General features: G+C 55.6%; 11 protein-coding genes across 11 annotated transcripts; 4 read left to right on the plus strand and 7 right to left on the minus strand.

Annotated features, from left to right (window-relative positions):
• Window positions 1–40: 40 nt before the first annotated feature.
• On the plus strand, window positions 41–3294 carry BAUCODRAFT_32575 (glycosyltransferase family 39 protein). The gene is made up of 2 exons (XM_007676325.1): window positions 41–2348; window positions 2414–3294. The coding sequence occupies exons 1-2, from the start codon at window positions 310–312 to the stop codon at window positions 3285–3287; spliced, it is 2913 nt and encodes a 970-aa protein (XP_007674515.1). The 5' UTR covers window positions 41–309; the 3' UTR covers window positions 3288–3294.
• A 483-nt stretch (window positions 3295–3777) lies between these two features.
• BAUCODRAFT_66730 (uncharacterized protein) lies at window positions 3778–5429 on the minus strand (the record flags this gene model as incomplete). Its single annotated transcript, XM_007676429.1, has 3 exons — window positions 3778–4863; window positions 4911–5180; window positions 5235–5429. 3 exons carry the CDS (start codon window positions 5427–5429, stop codon window positions 3778–3780), a joined length of 1551 nt encoding a protein of 516 aa, XP_007674619.1.
• A 1741-nt stretch (window positions 5430–7170) lies between these two features.
• On the minus strand, window positions 7171–8908 carry BAUCODRAFT_105919 (uncharacterized protein; the record flags this gene model as incomplete). Its single annotated transcript, XM_007676907.1, has 2 exons — window positions 7171–8287; window positions 8333–8908. The coding sequence occupies 2 exons, from the start codon at window positions 8906–8908 to the stop codon at window positions 7373–7375; spliced, it is 1491 nt and encodes a 496-aa protein (XP_007675097.1). The 3' UTR covers window positions 7171–7372.
• Window positions 8909–11942: 3034 nt separating this feature from the next.
• Window positions 11943–12575, minus strand: BAUCODRAFT_429140 (uncharacterized protein). Its single transcript, XM_007676908.1, has one exon. The coding sequence runs from the start codon at window positions 12469–12471 to the stop codon at window positions 12097–12099; it is 375 nt and encodes a 124-aa protein (XP_007675098.1). The 5' UTR covers window positions 12472–12575; the 3' UTR covers window positions 11943–12096.
• A 98-nt stretch (window positions 12576–12673) lies between these two features.
• On the plus strand, window positions 12674–13112 carry BAUCODRAFT_32583 (uncharacterized protein). The gene is made up of 3 exons (XM_007676326.1): window positions 12674–12717; window positions 12771–12968; window positions 13044–13112. The coding sequence occupies exons 1-3, from the start codon at window positions 12692–12694 to the stop codon at window positions 13090–13092; spliced, it is 273 nt and encodes a 90-aa protein (XP_007674516.1). The 5' UTR covers window positions 12674–12691; the 3' UTR covers window positions 13093–13112.
• On the minus strand, window positions 13113–14389 carry BAUCODRAFT_429138 (uncharacterized protein). The gene is made up of 2 exons (XM_007676909.1): window positions 14006–14389; window positions 13113–13942 (listed from the first exon to the last, which is right to left on the minus strand). The coding sequence occupies exons 1-2, from the start codon at window positions 14270–14272 to the stop codon at window positions 13208–13210; spliced, it is 1002 nt and encodes a 333-aa protein (XP_007675099.1). The 5' UTR covers window positions 14273–14389; the 3' UTR covers window positions 13113–13207.
• Window position 14390: 1 nt separating this feature from the next.
• BAUCODRAFT_429137 (uncharacterized protein) lies at window positions 14391–16061 on the minus strand. Its single transcript, XM_007676910.1, has 2 exons — window positions 15192–16061; window positions 14391–15135 (listed from the first exon to the last, which is right to left on the minus strand). The coding sequence occupies exons 1-2, from the start codon at window positions 15917–15919 to the stop codon at window positions 14625–14627; spliced, it is 1239 nt and encodes a 412-aa protein (XP_007675100.1). The 5' UTR covers window positions 15920–16061; the 3' UTR covers window positions 14391–14624.
• Window positions 16062–16333: 272 nt separating this feature from the next.
• Window positions 16334–17575, minus strand: BAUCODRAFT_67128 (uncharacterized protein; the record flags this gene model as incomplete). The annotated part of the gene is made up of 3 exons (XM_007676458.1): window positions 16334–16539; window positions 16591–16869; window positions 16933–17575. 3 exons carry the CDS (start codon window positions 17573–17575, stop codon window positions 16334–16336), a joined length of 1128 nt encoding a protein of 375 aa, XP_007674648.1.
• Window positions 17576–17907: 332 nt separating this feature from the next.
• BAUCODRAFT_32584 (uncharacterized protein) lies at window positions 17908–19894 on the minus strand. The gene is made up of 3 exons (XM_007676327.1): window positions 19807–19894; window positions 19147–19747; window positions 17908–19099 (listed from the first exon to the last, which is right to left on the minus strand). The coding sequence occupies exons 2-3, from the start codon at window positions 19428–19430 to the stop codon at window positions 18085–18087; spliced, it is 1299 nt and encodes a 432-aa protein (XP_007674517.1). The 5' UTR covers window positions 19431–19747; window positions 19807–19894; the 3' UTR covers window positions 17908–18084.
• Window positions 19895–19991: 97 nt separating this feature from the next.
• Window positions 19992–20231, plus strand: BAUCODRAFT_58824 (uncharacterized protein; the record flags this gene model as incomplete). Its single annotated transcript, XM_007676372.1, has 1 exon — window positions 19992–20231. A coding segment is annotated over one exon (240 nt), but the record flags the coding sequence as incomplete, so codon positions are not given.
• An 897-nt stretch (window positions 20232–21128) lies between these two features.
• On the plus strand, window positions 21129–22994 carry BAUCODRAFT_48418 (uncharacterized protein; the record flags this gene model as incomplete). Its single annotated transcript, XM_007676350.1, has 2 exons — window positions 21129–22241; window positions 22290–22994. Coding segments are annotated over 2 exons (1818 nt in total), but the record flags the coding sequence as incomplete, so codon positions are not given.
• Between the last annotated feature and the right edge of the window lie 316 nt (window positions 22995–23310).

Here is a 23310-nt window from a genome sequence, read left to right on the forward strand (position 1 = left end):
GCGTTGCAGCCAGCGTGGCAGACCCCTGGCCCCCAAATATAGCTGACACGCGAGGAAAGCTGGCGACATCACCAGCTGAGACACACATCCGCATTGAGCACCTCTCTTCAATTCCCAGTACTGTCTTGCCCTTATCGTCCCTCCTTCAGACTCGTTACATTCACCTCACCTTACTTCTTGTCGTGCCTGCCATATTGGGAAAGGGGAAGAAGGCGCATTTAGGGAGCTTGGACTTGCAAGGCTAAGGTGTCTATGGAAGCTTAAACATTAACGGCCATCGACCACATCCTACCTCTCACACGCGCCAAGATGGCGTCTCAGAGGAAGAGTGACAGGCACGACGCCTCATATTCCAATGGCACCCCAATCACACCCGGCATGGTGCAATCCTCACCCGACAAACCCCCCCACCCTGCATATGACTACACCTCCTCCGGCGTCACGGACAACAACCCCTTCAATCTCAAGAGCCACGACTGGGAAGCCCTCGGCGCCGTCACCCTCATCGCCCTCTTCGTGCGCCTCTTCCGCATCTACCAACCCTCCTCCGTCGTCTTCGATGAGGTGCACTTTGGTGGCTTCGCCAGCAAATACATCAAGGGTAAGTTCTTCATGGACGTGCATCCACCGCTGGCGAAGTTGTTGATTACGTTGGCGGGGTGGCTGGCTGGCTTTGATGGCGAGTTTGACTTCAAGGACATTGGCAAGGATTATGTCGAACCAAGAGTGCCGTATGTGGCTATGCGGCTGCTGCCTGCGCTCTGTGGTGTGCTGCTGATTCCGACGGGTTTCTTGACGCTGAAAGCAGCTGGCTGCAAGACCATCTCGGCAACGCTGGGTGCCGCGCTCCTGCTCTTCGAGAACGGCCTGGTCACGCAAAGCCGCCTTATCCTGCTAGACGCACCCCTCGTCATCTTCACCGGCATGACGGCTCTAAGCTGGTTCTCCTTCACCAACCAACACGAACTCGGCCCCTCCCGCGCCTTCACCCCCTCCTGGTGGTTCTGGCTCACCGCCACCGGCCTCTGCCTCGGCGCAACTGTCAGCGTGAAATGGGTCGGCCTCTTCACCATCGCCTGGGTCGGCTCCCTTACCGCCCTGCAACTCTGGGTCCTCCTCGGCGACACCCACAACGTCACCATCCAGAAATGGTTCAAACACCTTTTCGCCCGCGTTTTCTGCCTTATCGTCATCCCGATCACTTTCTACATGGCCATGTTCGCCATCCACTTCACCTGTCTCGTCAACCCGGGCGACGGTGACGGCTTCATGTCCTCCGAGTTCCAATCCACCCTCAACACAAAATCCATGGCTGACGTCCCCGCCGACGTCGCCTACGGCTCCCGCATTAGCTTGCGCCACCACAACACCCAAGGCGGCTACTTACACTCTCACTCCCACATGTACCCGACCGGCAGCAAACAACAGCAAATCACCCTCTACCCGCACAAGGACGAAAACAACGTCTGGCTCGTGGAAAACCAAACCCAACCCATCGATTGGTCCGCAGATCCCACAGGCAACACGTCTGTTGCCGGTCCCTTCGCCTGGGACGCGCTGAAACCCGAATACGTCCAAGACGGCGCCCTCATCCGTCTCTACCACATCATCACCGACCGCCGTCTACACTCCCACGACGTCCGTCCCCCGCTCACAGAAGCAGACTGGCAAAACGAAGTCTCCGCCTACGGCTACGAAGGGTTCGAAGGGGACGCCAACGATCTCTTCCGCGTCGAAATCGTCAAGTCAATGTCCGACGGCTCGGCGGCGAAAGAACGACTCCGAACGATCCAGACCAAGTTCAAACTCGTGCATATCATGACCGGGTGCGTGCTGTTTAGTCACAAAGTCAAGCTGCCCGATTGGGGCTTCGAGCAGCAGGAAGTCACGTGTGCGAAGGGAGGGACGCTGCCGAATAGTGTTTGGTACATCGAGTCCAACACCCACCCCGCCATGGAAGAAGGCAGCGTGGAGAAGACGAATTACCGTAACCCGGGCTTCTTTGGCAAGTTTTGGGAACTGCAGAAGGTGATGTGGACGACTAATGCTGGACTGGTGGAGAGTCATGCTTGGGATTCGAGACCACCGTCCTGGCCGGTCTTGAGGCGCGGGATCAACTTTTGGGGGAAGGACCATCGACAGATCTATCTACTGGGAAACCCTTTGATTTGGTGGGCGAGTACCGCGGCGGTGGGCGCTTGGGTGGTGTTCAAGGGACTGGCGGTGTTAAGGTGGCAGCGCAGTTGTGAGGATTATCGGGATGTAACGTTTAGGCGGTTGGATTATGAGGTCGGGACCAGTGTGTTGGGTTGGGCGTTTCATTATTTTCCTTTCTACCTCATGCCGCGGTACGTCCCTATACCCTCGATCTGGCGTGACAGCAGGGCCGCTAACGAGAACGGGTGGATTATAGGCAACTCTTCCTCCACCACTACCTCCCCGCCCTCTTCTTCGCCATCATCACCCTCACCCAACTCTTCGACTACACCTTCCACCGCATCACTCTCAGCTTACCAAACAACACGAACCTCTCCTTCAAACACTACGCCGCCGTCGGCCGCACCGCCGCCGTTTTAATGCTAGCAGCCAGCATCGCAGTCTTCTACCTCTACGCCCCCATCACCTACGGAAACACCTGGACGAAGTCCGACTGCAACCGCGTGAAGCTATTCGAAACGTGGGATTGGGACTGCAATACCTTCCTGGACTCCTACGCGGACTACGGTTCCCTCGCCGTCGCCGCCCCAACCGGAGACGCCGCGCCAACGGGGATGGAAGCCGCGCACGGCCCCGCGCCGCCCGTCGCAGAGGATCCGGCGAAGGATGTCAGTATCACCCCCGGAGCGGGCGGGCACATGAATGTACCCCCCGGAGCGGTGACGGAGGAGAAGATTGAGTATAGGGATGAGAATGGCAATTTGCTGGATGAGGCGCAGGTCAAGGCTTTGGAGGGGAAGGTGTCGTTCTCGACGCGGTACGAGACGCGCACGAGGTTGGTGGATGAGATGGGGAGGGAGATTTATAACGAGGTTGTTGAGCCGGCGGGGATTGAGCCGGTGGGTGAGGGTGTGGAGCAGGATAGCGTGGCTGCGGATGGGGTGGCCGGAACGAGCGCCAGTGGACCTGAGGTCGAGACGCATGGCCGGCCCGAGGCGGAGGCGAGTGCCAGCCCGCCTGGTGTGGATGTCGAGGAGGATTTGGAGAAGGAGGAGTGGGTTGAGGGTGCGAGGGCGACGGCGGAGCCGGAGAGTGAGGCTGTTAGTCAGACGAGGAGGGATGAGTTGTGAGTGGCAGTCGTGTGTTGGGGCATGAGGAGGCGTTTGGCTTGGTAATTTGAGCGAAGGGTTAGTAGACATGGGGGGGTTGGGATGGGAGTGGATGTATGTATGATATACGCTGTCAGCATTACTATAGTAATAAAAGATAGCGATAAAGGCGATGGAGCACGTGCGCCCAGTCCAGTGGTGAACATGTCACATCGTTGGAATGATATCTACACAGGCATTGCAGTAGAAAAGGCGTTTGCACGCTGTCACGCCAGAACACGCGGCTGGCTTTTCTGCGCTTGACAGTCAAAGCGCTCAGCGTCCCGCCAGCACCGCACGCCATCGCTAATGCAATGCGATGAATCGCGAGACTTTTCGACAGCACCCTTTGTGTCGTCGGCTTCTGTGCGCGGTTGGCCAGGCGCCGACGCTTGCGTTACCCTCGCTACCATCATACATTGCTCCGCTGCCTCACTCGAGCGATTAACGCTCCGCTTTTCCGCAATTGACTCTAGACGGCCATCCGCTCATAAAGCAGGATATAAGCGACCTTGTTATCCTTCACCCCTTCCTTCCTCGCAGGCGTCGGGGTCCGCTTGCCCGCCGTACTAGTAGGCGTGGCCGTGCCATTAGTAGTGGCAACACTACCCCACTGTTGCTTCTTCCCACCGGCTACATGGCCATTGACCTGCGACCACGGTCCCTCTTCCTCGGCCTCGTGGTCGGCTTCATCAAGGCCTTGGTAGATATTCCGTTGCTTCTGCAGCTCTGTGTCCGCCTTATGCTGCTCGAGCGCTTTGGCAAGCAGCTTGGGGTCTTCCTCCGAGCCGCCTTCGGCGACATCTTCGGGCCTGATGCGGCGGATGATCGTGTCGTCCATCCGCACCCATTCTCTCTGGTCCTGGCGGAGCACATCCACGGTGTAGTGGCCGCCTGCCGCAGACTTGCCGTGGTGGTATACGACGCTAATAAGCCTGTATTTCGGCAGGCCACCCTTCACGGCCAGTCCAGCTCGTCGGGATGATGGGAAGACTTCTTTCGGAATCTCGAGTTCGAGCGGATAACCAATCTTCTTCCAGATCTTTTGGGTGCCCGTCAGGTTGTTCTCGTACTGGAACCGCTTGAGATGCAGAACCAGCACCGGCGGCACCGTGTCGATAAACACCTGCTTCTTGGCAATGTTGCCGCGTCCGCCGAACTCGCCGGTCAGGGACTCTGTGCGTGTCAGGCCCTTCAGAGCATCTACAATGTTGTTGACATGTGCCGCGCCGATGTCAAGCTGCAGCGGCTTATACGGCTCCAGTGTGACCGAGTCCTTCAGGCCGGGCACGCGAAGTTCGGAGCGTAGATGACCTCCAAAGATCTTGGTTATGGGTGATGGTGCGTCTTCATGCCCGGCCGTTCGTGTCACCGAAGCCTTCTGCTTGGGTCCGACTTCAAGCCAGCCATCTGCGGAACTCGGAGAAGCTGTGATACTTGGCGAAGTCACGCCTTCAGTCTGCGACTCAGTTGAGCTGCGCATGACTGTAACGCATTCGTCGTGTAAGCACTCCAATATAAAGCCGAGGAACTCTTCGGCATCTTGTTGGTGACCGCGCTGCACAATGTCAGCGTCGTCAAGAACCTGTCGTCGTATCAACTCACCCTCATATTTTGGAAGCGCGGAAGATCTCTGACAGCCTCGTATACGTATTCCGGCGTGACAGGCTCGCCGAACTGCTCGAGCTGCTCTTGCTTGAGCGTTTTGCGCAAAGCTTCCACCGACTCCGCGCTTGCTAACACTTTGAAATCGCGCATAAACATAATCATGGCATCCACCAGTGGGGTATCACTTTTCATCGAATGCACAGTTCGTTGCCGCACCTGGTCCAAGAAGTGATAGAAAGGAGTACAGAACAACAAAATTTGCAAAACCTGGAGATAGAAGATTAGCCTCATTTGTAACACAAAACAGGTTGGTGCACTCACCGAACTCATATAACACATGTTGCCAGTATTTACAAGTCCACGCGGCTCAAGAAATGGGATAGGCGCGGCGCTTTGGACGCTATATTGGCGAAGCGCCTCTGCAAGTGTTGCAGTCTTCGGCAACGCTGTGCCATTTTGGACCGCGTCAGTAGCCTGAGAGGCAACGCTGCCGGGACCAGCTGCTTTGCGGGCCATGTCAGCCCATGATTTTGGTACAGCCCTCGGTGGCGGCGTTTGCGGTGTCGCCGCTTGCTCCGGCTCCTTTGGTTGCTCTTCCGAGGTTCGCTGCGCCGCTAGTGTTTGCGTTTGCGCTTGACTCTCAGGCGTGGGTGTGGTCTCATCCGCAGAGGGAGCGATCGGAGTGTCGCGCTTTTCCGTAGACGCTGGGGAAGACTTTGGCTTCGGCAAGCCGGGTATGTTCGGCACCGCAATCGCTGTTCTGGTATCTCTGCGTGCATGTGTCTGCGCTAATGTGTACGTTTGCGCTTGCGTAGGCGTCAACTTGGGTGATGGCAACTGTGCTTGCGCGGGTGTAGCCGGCGTTGACACTTGCGTAAAGTCGCTCTCGGAAGGCGGCTGAGATGTTGCTGGTGTCTCAGGCTCTGATGGAGCTGGAATTGTTGACACCTCAGACGGTGCTTCATCCGTCGCTTGTTCCCTATCATCTTCGCCCTCTTGTTGTTGCTGCGGCATCGTCAAGGCGCTCGGCTGCGAAGGCTCTTGCCGCTGGGCGCGTCTTCTTTGCTTGGGCATCGTTTTCGGTGGGAAGCTCTCAGTGGGTACTGAGTACCATGGAAGGGGTGGGTAGTAGGGTGTTTTGTGCTCTGGCGGCAGCGAAAGAGGGTTTTGCGCTTGTGATTGTCGCCTTGAGGTGGGTGGTTGTGACGGCATCTCAGATAGCTGCGCAGGTTGATATGGTTGTGAACGCTGCTCTTCCGCTTGATTCGCCGCTTGATCTTGCCTTGTTAGCCCTCTGATCTGCGCTTCAGATCGTTCCGATTCGCTTGCTTGTTGCTGTATCTGAGGCTGTGGTAGCGGCTGCTCAGGTTCCGCTTCCTGCTTCGGCGTCGGCGCAGGTGAAGGTGGCGCTAGTGGTGTCTGCGGCATGCGGTTGACGCTCTGCGGAGCCGGTCGTGGTGAATGCATCATGCCTGGCGTTTGCATATGCGGATATGGCGAGGGTCGCGTGACTGGCGGAGGCGGTCGCCCGTGACTAGAGCTCACCACTACCGGACCGGGACCGGTGAATGGAGAAGGCGGGCCTGGATATACTGGTGTCTGAGGATGCTGTGGCCAATACGTAGGGTGTTGGTGTGGCGGCCGCTGCGGGAAGTAGCCCGGATTATAGGGTGGGTAATACGATGGATGTATCGGCGACTGCGGGGGGTGGTGACGAAAGGCGCTGGCATGGTATTCTTGCTGTCTTCGCGATTGACCGTGGATGTTGGGTGGTAGGTGTGGGGGTTGGCCGGGGCCAGCCTGCATGGTATGGTTCATCATGCTGGCGGCGAGAGCGCAGGAGCTTGCGCTCCCACGCGGACGGCGGCTGCCCTACGGTGAGGACCCAGCCTGCCGTTCTCTATGCACTCCTTCTACCTTCTTGTGCAGAGGTGGGACTGCCTCTGGACCACATTGAGCCACGTGACGCGGTTGTGGTAGGCGGAAGGGATTGTCTCGGTTGCTGAGGAAAGATCTTAGACTATCTGCATCATTGACAGAGATGCTCGAGACGGTGAGCTTCGTTGTTCTCTCGACACCCACTCTACGACGGAGATGATAGAGTGAAGATCAGGGTGTTTGGAGGAGATCCACGAGGGAGGTGTCTCGTGAGCAGGTTGGGCATGATGGAGAGCGAGGGCGAGCGTTTCCGGGATGCCAAGATTGACAGGTCCGTGCGCGGTATTGAAGCTCAGCGTCGGCGAGATGGAACAAACATGCACTCACTTATCGACTGAAGCTTCTTACAGGAGAGCAATGCTATCCTTGAAAGAGACACTCAGGCTAGGTCGCAAGTCATCCGAAAGGTAGACTTGCATTGCTCGACGAACATCACGTTTGCTGCTTTACTAGCTTGCCCGAATATGACCGACAGTTGCCTCCAGCGCCTCGCTAAAGCAACCCTTTGGGAACGACTACGCTCAATTCCAATGCGGACTGACCCTTTTCACGTACTTCATAAACTTCCAGAAGCCTACCGCATACTCCACGTTACCATACGGATCCTTGACCCGCTCGGGCCATGCGATGCCAGCACCGTACAAGCCCGGAAGCCGTTGCGTACCAGGTTCTGGACCTGCCGCGTATGTAAAGGTGCCGTTCTCGTGGTCGTAATGTGGATCGATTTCCTCGCCCTTGCTCGTCCGTAGGCGTGGAATCGGTTCGCGCGTATACCCAATGGCCTGGATCACAAAGTCCGAGCCCGGCAGATGCTGCTCGAATGCCTTTTGCTCCTCACCTTTTTCGTAAGTGATGACATCGATGAACTTGCTCACAGGGCTTTTTGGGAACACTTCGGGCTCAAGATGCTCTTTGGCCCAGGTGGCGACTTCGCCCTTCAGGCCGGTGTTATCGCGCAGAATCCAGTTATCCATGTACTCTGCGTAGCGAAGAGCATGTCTTGTGCACCAACGTATCCTCAAGTCGGGCTTAGCAGATGCGGCCAGGTTATAGAGGTTGCGCAGCACCAATATAGCGGAATGGGATGCTCCGATGACTGAGATCGTCGTTGGGCCCAACGGCGTCAGCTTCTTGGTGAGCAGTGTTGGTGATAGAGCATCATCGAGGTCGATGCGCGGTGTATCATTAACATTCTCCGGTAGAGGCGCTTCTGTGGGCGACGAGCCAGTGCAGAAGACAACCCTCTTCGTGGTAGCCGTTGCCATTTGCGCTTCACCTTCAACGTTCACCGACCATCGCTCGGTTTCCAGATCAAGCTCTGCGTCTGTGACGTAGCCCCTTTGACCGACTACGTCTGGCCGTTGTAGCAAACCTTTCGTAAGAGTCAAAATCATATCTGCTGCATGGCTAAGGTGGCAGCCTTTTGTTGGATCGAGCTGTCGCAAGTCCCAAAGACTGTCTCTCTGCTCGCCGAACGCAACGGACCCGCTTCGGTTCGTCGGTTCCTTCGGTGTACCGTCGCTGATCGTCTGTCTGAACGGTGTTACAGCCGTAGCAAAGTCGATGAACAACTGCACCTTTGTATTGGACGGCACTTCTCGATACTTGGCATTGACCCGGCCTCCATTGAACGCGGGATCGACCCAGAGAATTGGCGCTACACCTCGTTCCAGGAGGTTCCCAACACATGTGACGCCGGCCGGACCTGCGCCGACAACGATCGCTCCATACTCCTGGGTTTGCTTCGAGGGGAAATTTGCAACGGTGGCGAAACGAGCTGTTCGTGATTTGCGCTTTGTGAAAGATGGATGTAAGGTACCCTGGTACGATGCCTCACGTCCTGCCTTGATACTGAGACGCGACGCGTGGGCTACATCGTAGGTTGCATTGAAAGATCGTCTTGGTACAACGGAATTTGTGAAGAGGCGAATCCGTCCGGTACATGCCAGCCAAGGCTTTGCAAAAATCTGCGTGTTGCAGATGGTTAATGCAGGTTGGCCATACACAGCAGCCAGTTCGTATGCGTGGCTAACTGTACGCCTGGTAGTCTGCAGCATAATTCGCACCGTCGCTCCAAACGTGAAGCAAAGCCGCTATGAAGAAGAGTCAGCGGGTTTTTGGGTTGTCGCTCGCGGACCCTCTTCACCGGCGTCACTAATCCCGGAGACGAAACGGGCTAAGCGTATAGCGAAATGCGGATCTTCCCGGTGAGGTGCACGATTCTCTAGATCGTACATCCGCATCACTCCGTACAATGATGGCTGTCCCATTCGTAACATCACCTCTCAGTGGGTGCCAACTGTCGCAAATGCCGATTAGCCTCTCTCACGCTCTTCGGTGGGCCATGCGTCTTCGCGGACGTAAGGATTTGCTCTTCCTCTTGCATGTTCCTCATACGCGTGATCTCCAACACGCTATTCCCGTCTTCGTCTTTGACTTCGAGATCGGGGTCCCCAAGATTAACCAGCAGGCGCAATATCTGCGTATCCCCTTTATCTAATGCCTGCAGCACTGCGTTCCACCCTCGGTACATCAGGTTGATGTCCGCGCCCTTGGCAAGGAGGTGTTTTATGTACGATAGATCGTCCTCGCGATGCCGCCGAATGGCTTTGATGATGGGGAGGTGCTCGCCGGGTAGATTGGGATCGGCCCCAGCCTCATCCAGCAGATACTGGAAAATGGCTTTCCGGTTCTCTCGGATGCTCGTTGTAAGGGGACTGAACACACCTCCGTTCTTCTCCTCGACGTTGACGCCTTTGGCCAGCAGCAGTTTGACGCTGTCCAGTTGGTCGGCTTGAACGGCGAGTTCGAGTGCGCCCTTGGGAATCCTGTTCGTCGGCAGATGTGCAAGGACTAGAGCCAGTATTGACGGCTCTTTGACGGCCATGTTGACTGGCCACTCGTGCCCGCGCACTCCGGGGTCCGCACCGTGAGCCAGAAGGATTTCGATGAAGCCGATGTCGTTTTTGGATATCGCGGTCGTCAGCGCTGTATGACCGGCAGCGTCCCGAGCGTTCGGGTCGACCTTGGCCTTGAGCAGGTATAGCAGCGCGTCTTGATCATTGTGCGCCACGGCCGTCTCTATTATCCCCTTAGGGTGGTTGAGGTCCGCGCCTGCCTCGACCAAGCCAGGCAGTAAATGGGTGCGGTGATGTGTCACACATTTGAACGCCGGATACTCCGAAGCTGGAAGATTGGGATCCGCTCCGGCAGCAAGGATGATCTGCACCAAGCTTTCTCGGTTGTCTCTAATTGCGGAGCAGAGTGGCGTAAAGATGCCATCCTTCTTCGCGTTTGGGTCTGCGGAATGCTTCAGAAGGATTTGGACGCTTTCAAGAGAGTTGATCGACGTGGCGAGCTCGAGGACGCCCGGGGCGCGTCGCAGATCGGCACCTTTCTGGAGGAGACAGTCGAGAATTGGCGGTTTGTGGACGGCGGGCCAGAGCATGTGCTTCGGTCCTGGCAGGTTTGGGTTTGCACCGTTGCTCAGCAAGAGCGTAACAATATCCACACGGTCTGCATTGATAGCTTTAAACAGTGGAATCTCGCCGTGGCTGTCTTTTGCATTGGGATCAGCTTCGTAGATCAACATGAGCTCGATAAGCTGCCGTGGAACGGTCGAGTTGATTGCGTGCATGAACGACGTATCACCGCTTCCCAGAACCTTATTGGGATCGGCGTTATACTTGAGATACAGCTGTGCTAAGGCTCCCGTGCCGTGGCGGAGACTCAGGGCGAATGGAGTGCCTTGACCAGGCCCTGCTGGAAGATCCGGATCCGCGCCGTACTTTACCAACAAGCGCGCCGCTTCGATAAACAAGGTCTCCGTTGCAGCATAGAGGGGTGTGAACTGGTCCTTGTCTTTGGCATTTGGATCCGCTCCGAAGAGTAGGAGCAAGCGGACGCTGTCAATGTCATGCTTCATAATAGCTACTCGCAGCAGGTTGCACTCTAAGGTGCCGTCTGGAGGCACTCCTCCATCCAGCAGATGCTCGACCATTTTATGATTGGATCCCCGGACAGCGACAAGCAGAGCTGTTTGAGCAGACGGGGCGCTCGCACCCTGGTTGTGCGTTGGCCGCCATCTGGATACCGTTGTTAGATCGACCTTTGTCCGGATTGGACTTCTTGGCATGTCATCTAAGCTCGGAGGCTGCCCGGTATCATTGACGGTCTCCGCCGACACGTCGGAAAGCCGATCACTGGTTGCCGCTGTATTTACGGCGCTTTGTGGCGTAAATGTATGCGAGACGAGCGTTCCTCTGCTTGAGCCCTGACCTCGAGGAGGGTCACTCCAGCTCTCTCGTCCGCGGATGTCTGGAATCTCAGACCACTCAGGAGAAGGGAAATCCCGCGGCAAGTTTCGATTAGTACCAGACAACTTGTCCTCGGCGTCACGCATTGCTCCTCGACCACCCGGAAGTGTGTCAATAGCGTTCACGGACATGACTCTCGGTACGCCTCGCGTGGGGTCCGCACGACCAAGGATTGCCGCGAGCGCTGTATAACCGATGCATAATCCGGTGTCGACATTGACCTGACCTAGCATCCAGGTGAAGATCAGAGAGCTCTTCCTTGCGACTTCCCGGCATTGGATGATGGATTCCGTTAGCTTGTTCATTTCCCCTTCACTGAACATCATACGAAAGCTCCTGGCAAGCTTACTGACCCCTTTTCTATGTTCATCTTCGAGAAGTTTGTTAACCACGTTCTTAACCACGCTGAAGTTCGTCTGATATCGACGCAGAACGTCAAGCAGCTCGTTTGATTTATCGGCTGGGAACTGTATTCGACTGCGTTCTGCTTCAGCTAAACCGGTATTTGCAGCAAAGAGCGGACGACTTGTCTCTAGAAACTCCTCGGCGAACTCTCTGGAACCGTGACGTGGGTTGCGCGCTTCACTAAGGTATTCCAACAAATGTACTGCGCAGGTATTGCCAAGCTTCAGGCTGCTTGTGCATAACTCTAGAAGAGTGTTTTGTTCCTTGCGCGCCATAGGTATGGACCGTATGGTTCTCCCTCACGGAGCATGCGAAAGCGTTTAGAACGTAGTAAGTGAGATTGGCTCTCGATAGCGCATCGACCTACCTCTAGTCTAAGTCCTCAGCAGCCCCTCGGTCTTATAATACAGACTGAGATCGATGGCCTGGGGAAGCCCGGCAAATCGACCACATACCCTGGTACACTCATCGTCGCTACACATGGCCAAGTGGGGCTATTTCGCCCAATCCGGTGTAGCAGAATCTTACTGGACGTACAGTAATAAAGCGGCACAGCTTGGTCCACTCGTCGGCGATGCATTGGGTCCGACTCCCTCGCGCGCTACGACACGTGTATCGCAACATTCTGCTCCATTAACAAGTTTGCTACGGTATGTATAGCATCTTTGCGTGGTTCCTCCCGTCTGTCTGACAAGAGCATTGGTGTGCTGTTCAACAGTCAAGTGGTTGAACCTTGGTGGAGGAAACTCGTGGTTGATTGAAGCGGAGCGCACAGGCCGCAGTGCACCAACGTCTGCCGTAGTGTCCGCTGAAACGGCCCCTCTCTGCTCGGTCTGGTCTTCACGACTTCCAAAGCACGATTGGAAAACTGACTCGTCGGCCGACCGTGCCCACGACATTTAGTCCCGCTCGGGCACCAACAGCGTCGGTGGCGGCGGTCGGCAGCAGGCCTAGATCCAGTAAACCTTTTTTCCCGCACTTTCCTGTCTCCCGGCTGCACTTATCACCCTCCGCAGTATACCTCCCTCTCCCTCCAACACCATGAGAAGCCGAGTGTTTGTCACTGGAGGTAGAGCAACAAACGTTTTCCCATCGTACGACTTCGAATCATCTGACCAAATGTATCCGGGCGAGTCGTGGTTTCGGTAACGACTCGCTGGCTGCGTGGGTGGGTATAAATAGTAACATGCAATAACAGAGCAGAGCAGTCGGTCGCGACTCGCGGCACCGCTGGCGTGACCGGCGCGACCTGCGCGACCTGCATGACCTGGTACATGAGCCGGGTGCTGCTACGTCGGCATCCTCACGCGCAGGAGGTGCTTGCTCGGTTCCAAAGCTTATGGTCAGCTCCCTTGTGCGTGTGCCTGGAGCTTGAGGCTGATGGAAGGTCAACATTGTATGTACTCCCCGATCTTCATGTGGGATGGAACGGGAGATTGGCGGCATAGATATGTTGTCTGATTGGCTTTAGGAGGCAGATGTCTGGAGGAGTAACTGGAACCTACCTAGACATCTCGTAGACCTAGGGCCTCCGATGTCACAGAGAACTCGAACGAAGCGGAGAGAATACTGTAGCTGTGCACTACCGACGAACTTGACTGCAATGGACACAATGTCGATGCCCATACATTGGCCTCACGGCGCCAACTCAGTAGCACCATTCATGCCATCCTTCTTTGCCGCCTCATAGCTCGCTAACTTGAAATCATACTGCAAATCGAACTGTGCTTGCGGATCTCCTTCCTTCGGCGCGAAATCCACGATCAAGCTCTCCTTAACCGCAAACACAGAATCATCGGAGATATGCTTGTCCCTCCGATCGAAGATCTGCGTAACAAGCGGCTTGTAGCCGGGTGCGGTGATGATGAAGTGAATGTGCGCCGGCCGCATAGGATGCCGGTCCAACAGCTCCAATAACTTGCCTGCTGGTCCGTCGTTGGGCACAGGGTAGGAGGTCGGGCGCAGACAGTAGAAGCTGTACGTGCCGTCTGCGCCTGTGGTGAAACGGCCGCGAAGGTTCATATCTACTTGGTTGGGATCCTGTTGCTCGTAAAGCCCGTTCGGCGCCGTGTGCCAGACGTCCAGCTCGGCGTTTTCAATCGGTTTGCTGGTGTGGTAATCCAGGACTTTGCCGTGCATGAGGGTGTTGTCGCCGTCGTCGATGCCGAAGACGATCGTGTCGCCCATTTTGCGTTTGGGAGCATCTTGTCGCCAGAAGGGACCCAGAATGGCGGTAGCTGTGGGTGCGTCTTTGGCGTCATCTGCCAGTTTGTAGGTGATTTCGTCTACGAGCGATTCAATTCCGAGGATGTCGCTGAGGAGTTGGCCTTCGTTGCGTTTCGCGTCAGACATCCTGCCTGCCCAGTTCATCTGATCGTGCCGTTAGTCGTCCCGAGATAGTGAGTCAAGTATGGCGACAACTCAACGACTTACCAAGTCGATGGCAGCCATGTACTCGTCAATCTTGATCTCATTCTCGCGAAGGAAGTCATGCAGGTGTCTGGTTAGGCTCGCAATCACCTTGCGCATCCGTGGAGTGGCTTTTGGTCCGGTGGCGTTAATGACGGCGTCGGTGAAGTGAGGATCGAAACGTGATGTGGTAGTCGACGATTCAGCGTGCCCATTGACACCGTTAGCGGCTCTGTGGTCAGGTTCGATTTCGGGAACGAGCTGTAGCGGTTGCTCGACCTTGCCCGACATGATTGGAGGTATGCCTGGTCGAACGGCTAGTCTTGGGTGAAGAACGTGTCGAGAGAATACCAAGTCGGTGATGGCCTGAAACACTAAGACTATCGAGTCCAGCTTTAAACTCACTGTGTTAGCAAAGTGGTTGTGCTTCACAAAGCGTAGTTTAAGCTACAACTTGCCATTCCGCCCTTGACTATTACAGTTCCAATCTAGCCGCATCCTCGCTATAACACCACGCTATCACCGGTTGAGCGGAGCATTGTCGTGGCCATCATCACTAGCACTAAAGACTAAGATATTCTTCGAAGGCAGAGGAGGCGGGGCAAGGCGGGGAGCTTCGAATGGCGGAGTACGCTGCCCGGACTTAGTTGATCTTCTTCCTGTCGGTTTGCTCCAGCTCAGCAGTCCAGGGATGCTTGATCCGCAAGCACCAAATGTCCAGGTAATCGCAGATCGTGACAATCACATCAATGACAAAGCTGCCGTAGACGCCGATTGCAAAGCCCAGGCAGACGAACATAAAGCCGACTTGGTAGACTCCGCTGCCAAATACACTAGGCCAACCCATGCCAACAGTCTCCTGTGCCTTCGGACCTATTGCATCGATCACGCCGATGAGCAGAGGTAGGGCCAGGACATTCTGGTATGGGAAAGCTGACTTGGTAAGGTGTGCCGTGATCATCTGGCCCACGCTGTAGGAGTTAATGAGGCCGACGTAGAAGACGAAGGGAACCAGATGGCTCGTTAGTACGACCGGTTGGAGCGCAAGGTACGCAACGATCAACGTCCAGATGGCAAAAAAGGGAGCAAGTCCCAACATCGCGGTGACTGCAGGCTCGCCACGCTTCGTTCGAGCAGAAACGACGTTGAAAATGCTGTACTCTTTGTCACTGACCGACACTGCAAGTAAAGAGATCGTATGTCTACATACCTCTCAGCCGTATTGCACACCAACAAGACGCCCGCGACAACCATGAAGAAGCTCCCGAAGTCCAGCTCATACAGATCTCGCGGCAGGAAGTCCATATACGGAAAGCCTAATGTGGGCAGGGCAGGCTGCTCCCAATACCATCCTCCACCTTTAAGCGCGGTAAAAGCAAAGACGTAGCACTGCAACAAGACGCCTTCAACGGGACCGGACATCAACCCTAGAGTCAGAGTCTTGGTGTGATACTCATCCCACGTCTGGACGTAGAAAGTAAGTAACGTGCCGAAAAGCGGGAACATCGTCCGCCAAGTCTGTCCCAACTTCATCGTCGCGGCGAATAGCAACGTCTCGAGGCAGGTGTTCAGCGCATCGACTCCGTGGTCGAATAGCTCGCCAAGTGGACCGCTCTGGCGTGTACGTCGTGCTTGTGCTCCGTCAATTGCGTCGAAGGTCTGATACAGGAACAGCCCGATAGACCAGGAAGCGTAAACCCAGGGCGGACAGTCCTGGTCCAGCGTTGGAGTGTAGTAAAGCATAGTCAGTATATTGATGATGACGAAGCCAAAGCCAGCAAGTGTGATTGCATTGGGAGCGACGGATAGCGGGAAGACCTTGATGACTTGACTCCACCAGTACGGCTTGAGGACGTAGCGAGATATTAGACTGTGATCAACACCGGAATACTGGTATTCTTTGAGCCTTTCGAGCTGCTCGTGGCGGATGTAGACCATTTTCACGACTTGAACACGTTTTGCTAGGACCCCAGCACTTGTTTAAGATCAGAGATGGATGTCCCGAGCACGCAAGGGGCGAGAAGTGAGGCGCGGCCTTCTACTAAGAGAAGGTCGTGAAAAACATCTCACTGAAGCAGTGAACAAAGTCGTTGGACTTGAAAGTTCGAGCCAAATTTGACGCGTTGTGGGGAACGTTTGATGTAGTGCGCGCCAATGGCGCGAGCTGCAATGGTCCTCATTCACCGCGTTCCTTCACATAGCTCATACTGCTCGTATCGGTGTATGATCTTGCTGTGAAGTCGTGCATGTAATGGAATTGTGCCTCGCAATATGTTTCTTGGCGTGCCAGCTCACCACCATTTCCAGGCCGCAACAACTCTCAACGCCTCCCCATGCTAAGCACTTCCCGCATCAACCGATCGGACTCCAGGGCATTGGAACCATGATCCTACTCTTCATGCTCTGAATGAGTGGCACAGTCTTGTGTACCGTTTCACCCCAGCCTGAGACACTCCAGCTCTGCTCACGCCGTGCTCTACGCTCTTCCAGATCTGCAAATTGCCAGAGATGGTGCACTGCGTTTAGATCACCAATCTGTACGAACCAAGCTCCGACGCCTGTACTAACATCAGCATAGATCAAACCAAGGCACACGACTATCAACTGACCTTCCATCACTTCTCTCCGTGCTGCCAAGCCCTTCTGCCAGTGTGTCTCCCACTCTAGCAAATTACCAGGATGTAGGGTGTATGATCGCAGCTCAAACACTCCACCAAGCTTCCGCGGCGGACTTGTTGGCCAGAACCGGAACTCTTGCATAAGCGAAGTATTCTTGCTGTTAATCAGAGTCCGAAGCTTGCGATCGAAGTCAGCGTACTCCGGGTGGCTGCGACTGCTGTGTAGCGAGGCGTGGTAGCCGGCGTAGCGTTGGTACTCCCAGATGTGAACTACACACGTAGATTAGCATGTGCTCCCACGGTTAAGGTGCCGTCAGCAGAAGTTGCACGTACCGAACGTATCGCAGTCTCCTACCTCCGTCCTCCAGCTGCCAACCAAATGCACCTTGTTATGCGGGTCGTTCGCAACCTTGGGATACCACTTCCCCACCAGTTCAACATACTCATCCACCTTATCCGGCTTCACCTCATGAAGCACAATGCTATGCACATACTTCCCTCTCGCCAGCACCTGCGAGAAGCTGCGCTCAATCTCCCGATCCATCTCCCTACCCTCCTCGGTTCCGTAGATGAAACTGCTCAGCCCGCCTGACGGAGCCTTCTTCTTGCCATGGTCTGCGGTCCTGCGTTGTGCTTCGCCTGCAGCATTAGAAAGTGAGCCTAGGCCCGCAGCGTCAAGGTATTCGGAGATGGTAGATTTGGGAGAGGAGGAAGAAGAGGACTTAGCGGCTTGGGTGGACGCTGACTGGAGAGCTGACTGACGGTCTTGTTCTTTCTTTCTCCGTTGCGCTTCGGCGAGGTTGTCGCGGAAGTCTTTCTGTTTGGAGTCGAAGATGTGGCCTTGATCTGGTTCGATGTCGGAAAGGGCGGGTGATTTGGCGTGCCTGTGTGTGGTGGAGAAGGGTCGTACCAAGGACTCTGGTCGCTTGTTGCTGAGCCTTGTCGCGATACGGCGGGAGAGAGTGTGAGTAGCCATGCTCCTGGTTGCTTGGTTTAGGTTGGTATTTGCTCTAGGTTGGCCCCAGGTGTGTCGGCCAGGCACGCGATGATCACCAGCTTTTCCGATCAAGTGTACGTATTCCGTCAGCAGTCTTGCGTCCACCTTGAGCCGCACCCTCCCACGCTATCTTCGTACCGAGTACCTGCAGCGCGTGAGCGGTTGAAGCTCGCTTGCCCTTCTCCATCCCAGACCTTCCCCGCACTTGCCCCGTTTGGCGCTCCATGGTTCTATGGATCAGGAAACGGCACCGTGCGTTCCGAGGCGCCTAGAACCAAAGACATTCCTTACTGCAAAGATAAAGTTGTGATTTGCTGAACGAGTTGCGGCACATGATACTACTAGCACTTATTCACTGTACAAAACTATTGTCTCCTCCGGCTCTGGAGTGCAAAGACTCCGGCAGTTGTGTTAACACATCCACGCCCACCGACGCTTTATGGGCCTCTGTCATGTTTACTCTTCACATTTACGCTTCGCTTGGAATATCAAGTCTGCCTTCTCGGCATCTTCTTGGCCGGCCCAGTATTGCCCGTCGGAGGCTCCTCGAAGTCTGCAGCAGGTGACTGCTCAGTGCGAGCAATTTGCGATGCTGTTCGCTTTCTCGTCTTCGTCTTGTTGGAGTTCTCTGTTTCGAGTGTCTGCGCCTGCCTGTGCGTAGTCGCGTGATTCGCCGTGGGCTGAGTGGGTCGACGCCTGGTCTGTGGACGACGCCTTGGTGCAGCTGTATTTCCGAACTTTATATGATCGTCAACTTCACCTGTATCTGCGGCTATGAGGGCCGTAGTATGACCGCTCGTAGGCCGGATACCGAAGTTGTTGTATAGCTGCGTGAGGCTGGTAGAGGAGGAGGTATCGCGCGGCATGACCATAATGTTTGAGCTGGCATCATCTTCTAAGGTTACTGTAGCATTCGACAGGGCGGTACGTACAGCTGGCGGGGCCGTTGACTCATCCCTCGCAGGAGGCTCGAGCAGTGGAGGCGCCGCGATGACAGTGTCGCTCTTTCCCAGCACCGTGATAGCACGTGTTGCCTCCGAGGCAGCTATACCATCCGTCCTAACGGAATAAAGGTCGTCAAGGTCATTGTTAGTAACACCCTGTCCGTTGTTATATGTAGCCTCAGTAGCATATCTGTCCTCGTGTTGCTGGGGTGAGGCTTGTGCAGTTACATGCTCTAGCATGCTTCCTGAGTAGGCTCCCTGGGCTTGACCCGATACGTCGGACACCGCCAGGAAAGTTTTGACCGCATGGACGGGACGGCTTCTTCTACGGCGAGGATCTTCACCCCCGAACAGTGTAGGGGTCGATGCGGCCATAAAGCGCTGGGTCTGCATGTTTGATATTACATCGCCATTGTTCGTCCTTTCGCTGCTCAAGACGACAGCGGCTCCCTCAAACACCTGCGAGAGTGCGTCCTCACATGTCGAAGCTGTCGCCTCGACTTCAGTCGTGCCTAGCGAGCTTGCGTGCTCAAGGGAGGCGATACGCGTCCCAAACGTGCTGTGAGTGTAAGTGTGGGTATTTCTCGAACACTCCACGTTACTTACTTCTGATTTTCAGCTAGTTTGTTAGAATGCCCTATTATGATTCCAAAGCCCACCGTAACGAGGTCAGTAATCGGAGACACTCCCATATGGCCTTTCAGTCGGTCGACCAATTGCTGTAGTGTTCCTAGGTCCTGCTCACAGCGCCTCTTGTTCAAAAACTCTTCGACGAGCTTGAACTCATTTTGCGGGATAGCCGGAAGGGTAGCGGTGTCCTTAAGCTGCTTCTCAATGGCCACGATCAACGCAGTGAAGGCGGCGATGATGCTTGGGGGCTCGGTCGCCATCACAGTACCTCAAGGATAGAGAGCCCAGCCCAGTCAAGTTTCGCTGTCGAGCGAAGAGTAGCCTTTGTTAGCAAGGTTATGTTACGGTTTACGTCCGTCCAGAGGCTTGGGAATGGCGAGTTGAGCAAAAAGTTTCTATGCGATATTGGACGAGTGAGGTTCCAATACGAGTGAAGTCCCACGCAACGGAGGGGTGCGCTCACATCTTCCTACGCGGAAGGCACGTGAACCAAAAGTGGAAAGAGCGCGCTCATCCCAACCATGAGAACACCTGGACGACGCTTAACCAGCCAGGTGTTCGGATGGCGTAGGCTAATCTTGGTACTTCAGCAGAGCTGCTAATTCAATACGGAAGGATATGGAGAACAGCACTCACTTGACGTCTTTCCGCCATGCGAACGCCGCCCATCCGAAGTCTTACAACGCCGATTGTATGCAGTCGCTGGAACGTTACAAGATTCTCTCAGAGTCGTACATCATCACGAACCCTGCACTACCCGCCGCCTCTGTGCCACTTGATCCATTGGCATGATCATAGGCCTGCCATTCCGTGCTTGTGCTCTTTTGAATGCTTCCGTGACTATTGGGGAGCTTTCTGTGCGGATCGTTGTGCCAATAGACATAAAGAAGCTGATCGTAGTTAGTACGTTTCTCCGTAGAGGTAGAGACGATCTTGCGCACCCAAATGTGGCGGCTGAGCCTAGCATGTACTGCCCTAGCGTCCGAAGCATGCCGTTCGGTCCAGGGCCATATCGTATGATATTCGTTGCGCCGAAGATGAAGCCAATGATCGTGCCGACAGCTGCGCATGCTGGTAAGTTACTCTCCCAGTCCCCTACACTTTGCGTGACCTACTTCCACCCATCATCGCACCCATTTTGGCTGGCTTCCGTTAGCGATCCGCGCACTCTCTGTAGGCTGTCAGGCTATTATACCCTTGTCGAATGTCGAGGGTCCGCTCATGCCCCCGGCGGCACCAGCAGGAACGGGAGGCATCTTGTAGGCAGATGATCCGGAAGTCTAGCGACAGATTGTGTGTCTCTCAAGAGTACTGAGACCGAGGCGATCTCCGCAAAGCTTTCCCCAGTATGGCTGCTCACGCATGACAAAGCGTGGCTTCGGGAGGTGCCGCGGCGGATGGGTTCGCTTGACACGGGATGCGTGCAGCGAAAACATCATCCCCGCACGACTGAACGCATTGGCAATACTGGAGATGGCTCACGATCTGGTGGGAAGAGCGTAGGACGCAACAAGAGCGCCACGGGTCTCGCGTGTGGCGTACATCTCAGCAGCCGCCGCCTGCCGGGCCGCAAAGGGCCTCCTTTCATGACACCAATCCCTCAGCCCCATGCCGCCGACGACGAGCGCTGAGCGGGCGTTTTGAAGAGACCATTCTCGGTAATTTACCTTCTCGACATATCCGGAGCACCATCGACTGGCTCTAGAGCGGTACCGAGCCCAGTCACCATAACCACGTCATCTTCGAAGAGCACACGACACGCGGACCGTGCTTTTTGCCAACCCATTGTGGTGCACCCACGCCCCGGTCCATGAGGGCCGAGAACTTCATTACAGCCTTTCACTGTATTATTAAGAGCAACATAACGACATTCAGAGGCGGAAGGAGCAGCAGCGGTCGGCTTACGAGGAGAAGGAGTACACAGCAAGCGCCGCTGTTATTGCCGCTCCGCTAACTCGATGACGGCGGTTGCTGCCCCGCTGGCCTCCTTCCAACCTAACACCCGCCCCGGATGGACTACTAATGGCAACGACTTCGGCGCAATGAACACGGATGAAGCGAGCAAGATGTTCGCTGGAGGTCCTCGCAAGTCTGTGCAGCGGCAGAACTCATCTTCCTCCTTGGCCTCCAATAACTCTACGACTTCCACCATCTCTGCCACCTCAGTGCAGACGAACGGCTCCAGTGCGCCGCCATCGGAGCCAGGGAGCTGGACGAGGAAGAAGCCGTCCCGAGGTTTATGGCCCCCTACAAAGTCTGAACCTGCTACCGGTCTGTCAACTGCACGACCGCAACCAGTGAGCTCGGCATCTTCCGGACCAACTGCAACGTCAGCTGTATCTGCACTGCAGACTCCGCTTCAGCCTTCAGTCCACATGGCAAACGGCAATAGCGTGTCGACCAATGGCGCCGTGCGACCCGCTGCACCGGCCGAGCCACCTGCGATCCTGCACCTATCACCGATGAATGGCACGTTTGAAAGGAAGACCATCACTGTGCCGTACTATCCTGAGCTTCTAAAGATAGGCAGGCAGACCAATCAGAAGACCATACCAACTCCGCTCAATGGCTACTTTGACTCGAAGGTGCTTTCCCGACAGCATGCAGAAGTGTGGGCGGACAGGCAAGGTCGAATCTTCATACGAGATGTCAAGTCAAGCAATGGTACTTTTGTGAACGGCATGCGCTTGAGCCAAGAGAACAAAGAGAGTGAGCCTAGAGAATTACGGGAGCAGGACGTTTTGGAGCTTGGCATCGACATCGTGTCAGAGGATCAGAAGACTGTGGTTCACCATAAAGTTGCAGCCAAAATCGAACATGCCGGCATATACACACAAGGAAACGACCCGTTAAACTTCGGCGATCTGGACCCGAGCGTGAATGGTGGCTTACTCGGCGCGCCACACCAGCTCAAGCGGACGGGCAGTCAAGGCTCGCTCAACAGCCGCGCTTCAGCGAGTATCCAAGGTGTCGCACAAGGTGGTATGCTTGCGGGCGTGGCTGGCCAAAGTCAGCAAATGCGCGCTTGGGCGAATCCAATTACGGTCGAGCAGATCATGAAGAGACTCAATGTAAGTAGCAGCGATAAATGTGCTCGAATGATCAACTAATGAAGGTAGGCCGAGACGAAGCTGGCCATGCAACAAGCCCAAGATATTGCGCGAGCGCGCCAAATGCTCGACAGCATGCTGAGCGGTAAGGGCGAGCCTCCTATGAAAGAGCTTAAGCAGAGCTTTGATAAGGCACGACCGTCCCCTACGAAGTCGAAGCTGGATCTGAAAGCACACTTCTCTGAACCGCCCGCACCACCTCCGCAGGCACCACTACCAGAGAAGCCGGATGTGGCGCGGGCACTTGCGGATCCAATCATTCGACCTTTACTCCGACGTGACGAGACCTTCCTGCCAACGTCCAACAGTAGTTCACCGACCCGCATTGACCATTCTGGCGACATACTACGCTTGTGCGAAGAGTTGAAGCTGGCAAAGGGTGAGCTCACCAGCCAGAGCGAGAAGATGAAAAGTCTTGAAAACGAGCTCGCGCAGGAGCGGACCGCACGCGAGAGTGCCGAAGAGCGGGCACAGAGGCTTGAGCGGCGTGACTCGCCTACTAAGGATGACGATGGCGCCGCTCGAGAAACAGATACGGCCGTTTCGCCAACTTCACCACCAGACCTGCAGACTCAGCTCGATAGGCTGAGAGCGTCGATGGACGAAATGAAGCAGACGATGGAGACCTACCGGCAACGCGCCGAAACGGCGGAAGCGGAGCGGGACGAGGTACGACAGTCTCTCGCCGAAATGGTCGAGCAGAAGCGGAAGGAGAACGCAGCGCTTCGCGGTGATCACTCGCCTTCCAAGCTCCGTAAATCACCCGCTCAGGACCCCATACGCGCCGACGGCACCAAGGCTGCAGAAGCCAACGGCCACCCTATCGCACCTCAACCCGCGACCGCCAGTCCTACGTGTCAAGCTTTGCTTGAGCGTGCGGGCGTCGAAGAGGGACAGCCCATCACGCTTGAGCAAGCAAAGATCATGACACAGTTGCTCAGCCAGGAGGTGCTGAATCCGCATAAGGCACACCATCACGATCACCCATTGGCATACTACGGGTTGCCGTACGGGAGTGCAGCGGCGGTGG

The sequence above is a fragment of the Baudoinia panamericana genome (genome assembly GCF_000338955.1).
Source record: "Baudoinia panamericana UAMH 10762 unplaced genomic scaffold BAUCOscaffold_4, whole genome shotgun sequence".
Lineage (NCBI taxonomy): Eukaryota > Fungi > Ascomycota > Dothideomycetes > Mycosphaerellales > Teratosphaeriaceae > Baudoinia > Baudoinia panamericana.

Bases quoted from the DNA above. Each gene is read 5' to 3' on its own strand.
- BAUCODRAFT_32575 (XM_007676325.1), top strand. From the start codon at position 310: ATGGCGTCTCAGAGGAAGAGTGACAGGCACGACGCCTCATATTCCAAT. The intron at 2,349-2,413 runs GTACGTCCCTAT...GGTGGATTATAG, and splicing joins CCTTTCTACCTCATGCCGCG to GCAACTCTTCCTCCACCACT.
- BAUCODRAFT_429140 (XM_007676908.1), bottom strand. From the start codon at position 12,471: ATGTCGTGGGCACGGTCGGCCGACGAGTCAGTTTTCCAATCGTGCTTT.
- BAUCODRAFT_32583 (XM_007676326.1), top strand. From the start codon at position 12,692: ATGTATCCGGGCGAGTCGTGGTTTCG. The intron at 12,718-12,770 runs GTAACGACTCGC...ATGCAATAACAG, and splicing joins CCGGGCGAGTCGTGGTTTCG to AGCAGAGCAGTCGGTCGCGA. The intron at 12,969-13,043 runs GTATGTACTCCC...GATTGGCTTTAG, and splicing joins GCTGATGGAAGGTCAACATT to GAGGCAGATGTCTGGAGGAG.
- BAUCODRAFT_429138 (XM_007676909.1), bottom strand. From the start codon at position 14,272: ATGTCGGGCAAGGTCGAGCAACCGCTACAGCTCGTTCCCGAAATCGAA. The intron at 13,943-14,005 runs GTAAGTCGTTGA...CGGCACGATCAG, and splicing joins ACATGGCTGCCATCGACTTG to ATGAACTGGGCAGGCAGGAT.
- BAUCODRAFT_429137 (XM_007676910.1), bottom strand. From the start codon at position 15,919: ATGGTCTACATCCGCCACGAGCAGCTCGAAAGGCTCAAAGAATACCAG. The intron at 15,136-15,191 runs GTATGTAGACAT...CAAAGAGTACAG, and splicing joins GTGTGCAATACGGCTGAGAG to CATTTTCAACGTCGTTTCTG.
- BAUCODRAFT_32584 (XM_007676327.1), bottom strand. From the start codon at position 19,430: ATGGCGACCGAGCCCCCAAGCATCATCGCCGCCTTCACTGCGTTGATC. The intron at 19,100-19,146 runs GTAAGTAACGTG...TTACACTCACAG, and splicing joins AAACTAGCTGAAAATCAGAA to CACGTTTGGGACGCGTATCG.